The sequence below is a fragment of the Balaenoptera borealis genome, assembly GCF_965194805.1.
Source record: "Balaenoptera borealis genome assembly, chromosome: 4".
Classification (NCBI taxonomy): domain Eukaryota; kingdom Metazoa; phylum Chordata; class Mammalia; order Artiodactyla; family Balaenopteridae; genus Balaenoptera; species Balaenoptera borealis.
The window spans coordinates 3,362,406-3,373,428 of NC_138861.1; the positions used below are offsets into that span (position 1 = coordinate 3,362,406).

The 11,023-nt window shown below is 47.0% G+C and overlaps 1 protein-coding gene, 2 long non-coding RNA genes and 1 pseudogene across 6 annotated transcripts in view; 3 read left to right on the forward strand and 1 right to left on the reverse strand.

The window, feature by feature from the left end:
- The window catches only part of PPID (peptidylprolyl isomerase D), a 29,282-nt gene extending 20,414 nt beyond the window's left edge, over window positions 1–8,868 (reverse strand). For 2 of the 3 annotated variants that reach the window (XM_082391352.1, XM_082391349.1), the window contains exon 1: window positions 8,694–8,868. In XM_082391352.1, the coding sequence (XP_082247478.1) occupies window positions 8,694–8,853 (160 nt within the window). In that variant the 5' untranslated portion in view covers window positions 8,854–8,868. The remainder of the gene's footprint in view (window positions 1–8,693) is intronic. The other variant, XM_082391351.1, reaches the window with a different exon arrangement.
- LOC309628373 overlaps window positions 1–11,023 on the forward strand; it is a 351,833-nt gene that overhangs the window by 323,944 nt on the left and 16,866 nt on the right. The window lies entirely within an intron of this gene.
- Window positions 34–8,672, forward strand: LOC309628368. The gene is made up of 2 exons (XR_014244458.1): window positions 34–5,708; window positions 6,504–8,672. It is a non-coding gene; the product is annotated as an uncharacterized lncRNA (long non-coding RNA).
- On the forward strand, window positions 9,174–10,941 carry LOC309628466 (mitochondrial carrier homolog 1 pseudogene; annotated as a pseudogene). Its single transcript has one exon. The product of its transcript is annotated as a mitochondrial carrier homolog 1 pseudogene (transcript).

Consider the following 11,023-nt stretch of genomic DNA (forward strand, 5'->3'; position numbering starts at 1 on the left):
CCCGACTTCCGGCGTCTCCGCCCAACTTCCGGCGTCGCCTCCCGACCTCCGGCGGCGTCTGCCTGCGCTCCCGGCCGTGCTTGCCTGGCCGTGCTTTCTCTGCCCCCGCTCCTCCCTCTTTTCTCGCTCACTGAAGCCGCAGCCCCAGTTGTTTCTGTCCCTGTCGCTCGAGCTTCATGGCTCTTCCTGCCGTGGTGGCGTGGGGGAGAGCGTGTCGGACGGCCACGCCCCTTCCAGCCTCCGGGCGCCGCTCACTGGCGAGGGGCCGCTTCTGTGAAGCTCCGTCTGTCTGAGAAACGGGGCAGGAAATGCCCAAGTCCGGGGGTCTGGGGCAGCCTGGCGGCGGCGCGTCCCTGCTCCCCGGGTCGGGCCGGGCCGGGCCGGGGCGGCCGTGTTGTGCTTCGATCCTCGCCCGGCCGTGGGAGTGAGGCGGGGCCCGGGCGGAGGGTTCCCGGCGCCGCGGCCTTGCTGTCGCCCCCCGGGCAAGAATTGTCTTGTCTTTTTCTCTTTCTGTCCCCGACGCTTCTCCCGGTGTCTGGCCTTGAGAATGTTTATGAGAAAATGTTAGCAAGAGCGTTCGTCTCCACGTGCCTTTATGGACAACTCCAGAAGGGCCGCTCCATCAGCTTCTCGCGCTGACCCTTTCAAATTCCGGCGCCTTAAAATGACCGTAGGGGCCTCCCTGGGGGTCCAGTGGTCAAGAACGCGCCTTCCAGTGCAGGGGACGCGGGTGCCATCCCTGGTCGGGGAGCTAAGCTCCCACGTGCCGCCGGGCAAACGACCCAGCGCAGCCAAAAAAAGAAGAACAGTTACTGTAAAATGTTAATTTCTTATGAGTTGATGTCCTTCGGTTTCATGGTGTTTATCCGTTCTGTTTCCCTGAAGATCCAGAAGGGCTCAGCACATAACCTCTGGGCCCCTTGATAAATAAGAGTCGATATAAACTGTTCCCTAACCCAGTCTCATTTCCGGTTGTAAACTGGTAACTTGAACTTTGCCTCCAAATATCAAAGGATACATTAAAATTAAAATTTTTATTCTGATTTACTAGCTTAAAAGCAGCTTTTAGCTTATTATTCCAAAAATTGTCACTTTTACGCCGTAACCTCATAACCATTCTTACCAAGATGAATATCCTGATTAACTAGGCAGCATAACTAAGCACTTCTACTTGGCTGTCAGACTTTGGGGGGTTCAAATTCAATCTCTAATAGATACTATCCTGTGACTTTGGACAAATTACGTAGCCTCTCTGCCTCAGTTTCCTCATCTAAATCTGGGTAATAATATGTATATTTTAAGGCTTTTATAGGATTAAGTGAATTATCTAGGTGCTTTAGTATCTGACCCACAGTAAGTACTCAATAAGTGTAAGCAATTACTAACCATAAATAGCCAATACTTTATTATAATAATTACTAATATCAGCATATTTAAAAATGAAGTTAAAACTGCAAAGGTGCTTTGAGGCTGCCTCTGCATTCTTAGAAAATAGAACGTGATTCTTCCTGTTATTACAGGTTTCTGGGTGTAAGAGACTAATCCAAATGTTACTCTCACTGTGTCTAGAGTTTTCACAGTAAAGTAACAGCTTTATATAAACTGTCATATTCCTCAAATCAACCCGAATAACAGAATCATACCTTTGAAAACCTCTCCAGAACTGATCTCTAGTGAGAAGATAAATCCTAGAAGACAACGTGTCAGTCTGCTTAGTTAAGACAGGGCTTCTGAGTTCTGAGGTCTTGCCCATGTGTAGCTAGAACAGAGCCAAGACTATGCACTATCTCTGAAGGCTAAGGACACAATTTCATCCCAAGTGAGGGAAGAATATTATTCCGAAGAGCCTATTACTGTTTCTTTCTGTTCCTCGTTAAGTGTGGCAGGATAATATTAACAGGTTGCCTCCTCCAACCACTATCCTCTCGCTGTTTGTGTGCATCACTCCACCCCAAACGAGCAGCGAGGCATTCTGTGCTTATTGCTTTAAGGGAAGATGTGACAGCAAAGAAAGCGTCCTTCCTGGCTTTGGTGTTGCAAAAGGCTTGGCTTTACAGGAACAAAAAAGACTCCTGGCAGAGCAAGAGATTTGGATAAAACATGTTTTGTAAGAGCCTGGCGTTCCACTCGCAGAGAAAACTAAAACAAACCCATCTCCTGTGCTGGGGACCAAGGAGGCTGTGAGTGGTACAGAGGGGAGAGAAGGAGGGGAGCAGTGGGGGCCGGTCTCCACTGTCCCCGAGATCGGGAGTCTGAACCAAGCTCCCAGTCCCATCCCTGGGACACTGCAGACCTCCACAGTTGGGTTTGTGAGATCCGAGAGCAGGAGGAAGGTGTGCCCAGAGACCTGAACACAGCCCAGGAAGGCAGTGGGCCCAGAGGGAGAATATGGCCTCATGGGACTCATGGTGTGAGTAGGTAGATGGCAACTAGACGGACTCTCAAAGACCTCCTGTGCCCTAACTTGGAATGTGAGCAAAACGGTATCCCTGTATATCCAGGTGTGCCGTGGAAGAGGAAAGACACGCCCACACTTCAAGGGAGCTTGCAGAAGGGAACTCTGAGCCCAACAGAGGGTGGGGAAACTGATGACTGCGTTAAGATGCTGAGTTTCTCACTGGATGCCCATGTAGACAGATGGCGCTGGAAACCAGAGGCTCCCAACCTAAAGACTCGTCACCAAACTAGACATTCTCAAATTCAGATCCTACCGCGGGGGTGGTGGGAGATACCAGGAATTGGCAGAGATTATGGTATCACCAACCCTTTGGAAGAGGCAATTCAAAACTGAACTTAACGTGAGTTATAGAAAAATAAACTTGTGTTTGTACCTTCACATGGGAATAGGCTGTGATAAGGACCCAGACCAGTTTGAAGTAACACCCAACCCCACTGTCAAAGGTAAGAAATCAGGAAGGACACCAGGGACTGGGGAGAAAGCTTCAGGATCTTAGATGTTAAGAGTCAGCCTCCGACAGCAAAATCGGAACTCGGGGAAGAGGTCCACATGCAACTCTCTAAGGAGACAGCATGAATCTGCTCCTAGAAGGAGCGCTGGTGTTGATGAGGTGGTAACGTGTCGGAGAAGGTCCTAAATGAGGACCCCTGCTCTGAACCACTCAGAGAAACGGCTGCTTCCAGTAAAAGGTCAATCATTAAACATTAGAGTGGAAAAGCAGCACACAGGCTCTGCCTGCTAGGTGTGAGACTCTAAGGATAATTGTAGGTCTTCTGAGTGGGAACGTTGAACCAACAGAAGACAGCAGATGCCACCAGGGGACAGCAGAGTCTCTGCCATGAGCAGAAATCATCCCACAGACAGAAATGGTGCCATGCGCTCTGGGCCTGAGGACCCCCATGTGACAAGATCCATCCTCCAGGAGCTGGAGGTGATGCGACAAAAAAGGGTATTGATGACCGGTGCACAGTGACACCAGGTAAGAGGGTTTATGTCTACTCCTTTCCTGAGGAGTAATAAGATTCATTCTGTTTTCCATTGCAAAATGTGCATTTCTCTGATAGACCAAAACCAATGATACACTAATGTGAACCCAAAAAACCATTGTTGAAATCCTTAGTATTCCTTCTCTCCGAAGAATAATGTTCACGTTCATCTACAAGGACTTCCTCAAAATGGATTTCATAATTATCACAAACAGAAAAAATACTAACCAACACCCGCTGCTCATTGCTGTGTGCCAGCCTCTGTGCTGAGTGCTTTACATAATTAATGTTACTTAATCCTCAACATAACTCTGTGTCATAGGTGATCTTAACATCCTATTTTACTTACCAGGCAAATAAGTGCTAGCGAGGTCCCGAAAGTTGCCTTATGTGGCCTCCTAAGCCAATTCACTATGTACTAGAAAGAAGGCACCTGACACTCTATCTTTAAACCTATAAGATTTAAACACTGTGTAAGAAACTCCAAGATATTTAAAGGGCCCCGAGCTCCTTGTGACATCAGCACTGGACTTGGTTTATCCTTCTATAACTTGGCTTTGACCTGGCATCTTAAAACAGTTTAGGCTTCTATACCTTTTGTAAGTCATTCTCTATCTATAGAATGTGAACCGAGGCAAATAAAACACTTTTCCATAGAAAAAGAAAACAATAATAAAATTTCCTCCTAATCACTTCGCACAGAGATTAGAGAGTTGGTGCCAGTCTTCTGAATTTCCCATGAATTTCCCTAATTCGGGGCAGAGATTGAAGGCGAAAGAAACTAATAGACATGCAAGTAACAAATCCTGGTGACTGACTGAAGGGTTACCCTAAGTAGAAGTGTCTGTATAGAGAAGGTCTGTTAGGCCCTTTTGATTGACAGAGACTTTTGTGATATGTTGAGGATTTAGGATTATCTCTAAAGAGTCAACGTAGGATTTTTAGCAGGGTTAACATTAAAAGATTTGCATTTTTAAAGATTACTCCGGTTCTAGAATGGAGAACAAAATCAAAGAAGCCATAACAGATGGAAGGAGGGCTGTGCACCACTTAGTAGTGGTGAGAGGTGACTCTAGCTTGTGCAACGATGCTGATAGTAAAGATGGATAAAAATTGATAGATGAGAAAGCCAAATGGGGGGGAGGTGTGAAATCAACAGTTCCAAGCAATGGATTGGATATGGGATGTGACAGAGGACGGAGGAAGGACCGACCACACCTGGAGATGGGGAGGCTATTTGCGATTTATGGTGGGAAACTGGAAGAAGATAATATTTGAGCGGAATATCCTAAGTCTGGTCTTGGATACTTTGAGTTTGAGGTACCCTTGAGACATTCGAGTGGGGATGTTGAATAGTTAATTGGATATATCATGGGGGAGGTCTAAGATCAAGATGGAAATTTAGGGGTCATTAGTATACGGGTGACAATTTCATGGGGACAGGTGTGATTTCTGGGGGAACAAAGCAGAGGGTGAGTAGAGAAGAGGTCCGAGGGCAGAGCCTTGAGGAACCGCAACATTTAAAGGCCCAGGAGAGAAGGATATGTCTGAAATGGAGGCAGAGAAGAAAAGTCGGAAACACACCAAGGAAAGAATGTGGTGTCTGGGGTCTCCCTGGCAGTCCAGTGGTCAGCACTCCGCGCTCTCACTGCCAGGAGCCTGGGTTCAGTCCCTGGTCGGGGAACTAAGATCCCACAAGCTGTGCAGCGCAGCCAAAAAAAAAAAAAAAAAAAACAGAATGCGGTATCATGGAAAGAAAGAATGTTTCAAGGAGAAAGTGAAAAACAGGTTGACAGGTAAACGTGGGAGGTCAAGTAAAAAGAGGACTGAAAACATCCACTGAATATAGTGACCACGGAGGTCTTTGATGACCTTGCTCTGGCATTAATAATCAATGGTATTACATCTCTAATGGAATAATTTGGGATTACTAATATCTTAAATTCATAGTAGTAACATTTATTCCCAATAATCTTAACATTAGTTTTAATGTCCTTAAACTTACTGAAAATGATAAGTACAGTATAGAATTCCTGTAAACATTTAAACGTCTTTGGAAAAAGAGGGTTTTTTTTTTCCCACAGCGTGATCCAGTTCCTTTGGCAGAATGATTTGTGGGAATTAAAAGAACTAACGTTGCTTAATATCTACTGTGTGCCTGATGCTTTCACATGCCTTGTAAGCATCGTCTGCATCCTAGCGTCCAAGTCAACCGTTCTAGATCAACATTGATGGCTGGTGGTGACAGTCTGAAGTTCAAAAAGGTGAGTTGTCACATGGAAGGTTTTGAGTCCTCTTTCCTGTACCACATCCCACCAAAGTTGTTGTGTCCAAAACTGAACTCTCATCTGCAAGTCCCCGCACTCAAATTACGTTCTCCTCGTGTCGTACCTTCTCTATTTTTAAAAAAGTATCATGGGCTAGAAATGTTTAAGCTCTCACTCTGCAGAAGCAGAAAGCGTCTGGCAGGCAGCCGGTCCTCAGAAATGTTCCTTGTCACAATCTGTCGGTTTCCCTCTATAACATTCTCAAATCCACCTCCCTTCTCTTCAGGAGCTTTCACACTCAGATGGAATTGTCATTGATGGGTCTGCCATCTCTAGGTTCCCCCCTAATTTATAAGAGGAGCATTAAATAACATGATGGATGGAATTCCTGATAATACCAAAACACAGACTCTACTACTCCCCAAGTCTTTTTCTTGTATTGACCCTCAAAAACAAGTATACAAAGGAACATATTGTTAAGTCATTTTTACAGGTGGCCAGAATAGTACTGTCTATTGAGGGGTATAGATTTCTCGAATTCAAATTCGAAGGATGGCTATGTTTAGTGAAATCAGGGCTTAGTGCTTATCATGTTCTTTTTGCAATTCCTGCTGACGGTTACGTGGTATCAGCTAGGCTTTTAACAGGCTCTGAATTGTGGCTCCATCATTGAGATGACAAGTGACAATGTGAAATGAAGGGTTTCTATGCTGTTGATAGGAGAGTCATTCGAGTGCCCTGGATAGCAGACCAGTGTGAAGCAGAGAAATGAGCTTGTATTTTTGCCCACAGAAAGGAATATCTCACCTTGCTAAGAAGAAAGGTTTCGGAGAGGGTTATGACTTTCCTCAGATCGCAACAATGGATCTATTTAAGTCCTGGAACTCTGCTGGTTGCCCCAGAAATCTGTACTACAAAGCATCATCCAAAAAAAGAGTCAACCTTGACTGTAAAACCTGTGAGGCTGGCGTTTGAATCCCTTTTCACAGAGGAGGAAACCAGGTAGAAGAGGCTAAAGAACATGTCCCAAGGCTATGTTGTCAGAGCTGTCAGGCCATGAAACATGCTGGCTAGGTCACCAAGAGCATTGCTCTTTCTCTATCTGGATGTTTGGGAACATCTGCCAATAAAACAGTTTTGTTTTTATCATTAGTGATGATAGTTTTATCATTGTTCCTTTTCAGAAAAAATTAGCCAGCTGGTTCAGCTGCTTCTTGAGTATTCCCTTAAAAGTGATCAGTGGACCATGCTGTTGGAAGGAGGCTGTGTGTTCAGGTCATTAAAAAATAACAAATCTTGGACTTCCCTGGTGGTGCAGTGGTTAAGAATCCACCTGCCAATGCAGGGGACACGGGTTCGAGCCCTGGTCCGGGAAGATCCCACATGCCGTGGAGCAACTAAGCCCGCGTGCCACAACTACTGAAGCCCACGTGCCTAGAACCTGTGCTCTGCAACAAGAGAAGCCACCGCAATGAGAAGCCCACGCACCTCAACGAAGAGTAGCCCCTGCTCGCCGTAACTAGAGAAAGCCCACGCACAGCAACGAAGACCCAACGCAGCCATAAATAAATAAATAAATAAAATTTAAATAAGTAAATAACAAATCTTTTAAGCTTCAAATGGAGAATTTAGATCATAATTATTTAGTACACAGTTGAATTGGAATGGGATCTAGGAAAACAGAATTCCTCTGTGCTCAGATTCTTGAGGCATGCTGGATGAGGACTCTATTCATTTGAGTTTACTTTTATATCTAGGGAAATACTCAGATATAATGAAGTGATAATACTTGCTGAAGTATTTCCATTAGTAGTATAACATCTACCGAGAAAAACTGTCTTTATTCAGCCGACATTACTGAGTACCTAATACCTGCCAGGCCTGACATATAGTTATAAGAAGCAGAAATAGAATTGCTGTTTTTAAGGGGTTCACTGTTTTACAAAAGAGACAAATCATTATAATATACGTATAATGTGTATAATTTGTGTATAATAATGCGTATACATAATAACACGTATAATACTCAAGACACTGTGGGAAAACAATGGGAGCTTCAACTTTGGAGATCTCTAACAATTTTATAGGGGAGACACCATTTGATCTAAGTCTTCTTAAATTCCAGAAAATACTTCACCAGCCTAGAGGGACACCTGCTAATATTATACATATAGCATGGCCTAAAAACTGTTTATGTCTAAGAAATTAAAAACCAGAGAGAGAAAAGCTGTTATTCCCAAAGTATGGGGGAGAACAAGGTGGAATGTTAACAGTAGAACATCCGATAAGAATGAGACCTAGATGCTCAGTTTATTGAGGAGAAAGGTACTGCATCCTGATGGTCTAAATACATGAAAGACAAAGAGAAAAAGAACTCTCCGCGTATTCACAGTTCGTCCAGATTTGCTCCAAACTCAGAACTGAAAGCAAAACTCGACTATAAATAAACAAATAATTCCAGAGTACGTTCAGTGTTTTCATTCCTTATTCAAAATCTAAGCATGTCTGAGAGACGCTTAAGTGACATATTATCTACCCAAAACTCTCAATTGCTCAAAGACTAACTCATGAGACATTTTCATTTGTATATGGAAAACGTTTCCTCCTAGTCATGTTGTTTGCCTAAGTAGAATTATTTTTTTATAATTAATTTTTATTGGAGTATAGTTGGTTTACAGTGTTGTGTTAGTTTCAGGTGTACAGCACAGTGAATCAGTTATACGTATACACAGATCCACTCTTTTCTAGATTCTTTTCCCATAGAGGTCATTACAAAGGACTGAGTAGAGTTTCCTGTGCTCCACAGCAGGTCCTTATTAGTCACCTATTTTATGTATACAAGGTGTCCATATCAGTCCCAATCTCCCAGTTTATCCCTCCCCACCCTTATTCCATAACCATAAGCTTGCTTTCTACATCTCTGGCTCTATTTCTGTTTTGTAAATAAATTCGTTTGTATCATTTGTTTTCGATTCCACTTACAAGCGATACCATATGATATTGGTCTTTCCCTGTCTGCCGTACTTCGCTCAGTGCGACAGTCTCTGGGTCCATCCGTGGTGCTGCAAACGGCCTTATTTCGCTCTTTTTTACGGCCGAGTCGTATTCCGTCGTGTATATGTGCCACAGCCTCTTCATCCATTCCTCTGTCCACGGACACTTAGTGGATTTTCTAACTTACCGGACAGCAGTGTCGGGGGAAGGCGGAGCCGGCCCGGGAGCCGAGCCGGGCGGAGCGGCAGCAGGCGGGGCCGGGCTCTGGGAGCCGCGGCCCCGGGCACCGCGCACACCGCACACCGGCGCCGCCCTTGGCCGGCGGCACAGCGGCACAGCGGCGGGCGGGCAGCGCGGACGGCGCAGGCGCGGGCCTGGGCCCCGGAGACGGCGCCGGCCGCCGACGCTCCCTCCGTGGGGCTGCGCCCGGGAGTGCCGCTGCTCGGCCAGCCGCTGCTCTAGCGAAGCTGCTCGTCCCGGGGGGTCGCGAACCGATGCCCGCCCCCCAGCACTGGCACCAGCGTGCCGGAGAGGGAGGTCCCCTCCCCGCCGGGCGTCTCCACCCGAGCCGAGGACCCTGCGCGGTGGCTGGGAGGGAAGCTAGGGCTGTGCCGAGGCCTGAGCCCCCGGCTGGCGCCCACCGCCCTCTGCACCGTGACCCAGGCGGCGTGCACAAGGTTCTCCCTCCGGACGAGATGGAGCAGGTTGCCGTCAAGCGTGGCACGAAGACGTCTCTGACGACGGTGGTGAAGGAGACCTCCTGCCTGATGATGAGGTTGCAGGGCGTGTCCCACATGCGGGCCCACCCGCTGCGTGGCATCTCGGCGCGCTGCGTGGTCCCGTTCGTGGGAGGAAGGCCAAGTACAGCGGAAAGTTGAGCTCCATTGGGAAGATGTTCACAGAAGCGGGGCTGCTGGGATTCTTTGTCGGCTTGATCCCTCACCTCCTGGGAGGTGTGGTTTCCTTGCGGGGCTGTAACCTGCCGGCCCGCTTCCTCAGTGCCTACCTGGTGGGTGACAGTGTGGGTGACACCCCAGGGGGGCTGGGGAACGACCAGAATCCAGGTTCGCGGTTCGGCCAGGCCCTGGCCATCCAGAGCCACCCCAGATTTGTGATGGGGATGGCAGTGAGCGCGCTGGCCTACCCCTTCCTGCTGGTGGGCGGTCTCATGGCTGTGAACACCTGCAGGCTGGGCTCCCGCCTCACTCCTCAGTGTTCGAATCCGGATCCGCTGCTGCAAGGACCCGAGTGTGCAGGGCCAGTGCTTCCGAAGCTCCAGCCTGCTTCTCTGCCGGGTGTCATCAGGATCATACGTTGCCCCGGAGTAACCTGAATCACCTAAAAAAACACGCTGCCTCAGCCCGGACACCGTGGGTGAGGCCTGACCATCGTGGGACACCTGTAAGATGACCAACCCGGCAACACCTAGATGTGCTCCAGGCCAGCTGGGCTTCAGTGTCCGTATGTGCCATGCGTCTGTCCAGAAGCAGGGGCTGGGTGGCAGTGAGACCGCGTCCCGTGGATTGGTCACTGTCAGGCCTGGGGAATTGGGGCAGAATCCCCTTACTTTGCAGATTTCCCGAGTCTGCCTCGTGCAGGGGGCCAGAGAATGGCTCGTGGAGCCTGAGGTTGGATGAACAAAGGCTCGTGAGGTCAGATCCCAGCCCCCATTCACAGCCCTCGGGTCAGCCCCAGCTCTCATCCTGCAGCTCAGCTGGGAGCTTCGCTCTCCTGCTTCATAAATAAGGTGTGATCCCCTTTCAGGAGCCACCGGTGACTGCTCAGAATGCGTCCCCCTTGTCAAATGCTCGTCGGTTTCATGGTGACGCCTCCTGTGCAGGATATGGCCACCTGTGCGGTTGTGAACACCCAGATGTTAGGTAGATGAGTGTCTCTAGTCCTATCCAGTTGGAAGTTCCTAATAAGATCTGACCCTTTTTCCCTCAAATAAATGCACTGGTGGTGATTTCGAAGAAAGTAAAATAAAATAAAATTGCCAGGTATTTTAACACCGTTTATGAGAAATGTAAATGGTAACAGACCCAGATTGTGGGACTGCATGGGCTCAAAGAAATGCCTTTATAATTTATAGTAAGGCAAATATTATTGTTTAAAATTATTTGTATATTATAAAATTTATAGTATTTAATTTTTGAACAGCTGATTTTTAAAATTCTCTACGTATCTTTTAGTGGAAGATAATCAATTACCATTAAACTGAAATTTTAAATAAGCACTAATGTGTATCGCATGCTGATGTGTCACCAGTGTTCTATATACTTTATATCAATTTACTTTTTAAGAAATAATTTACAGGG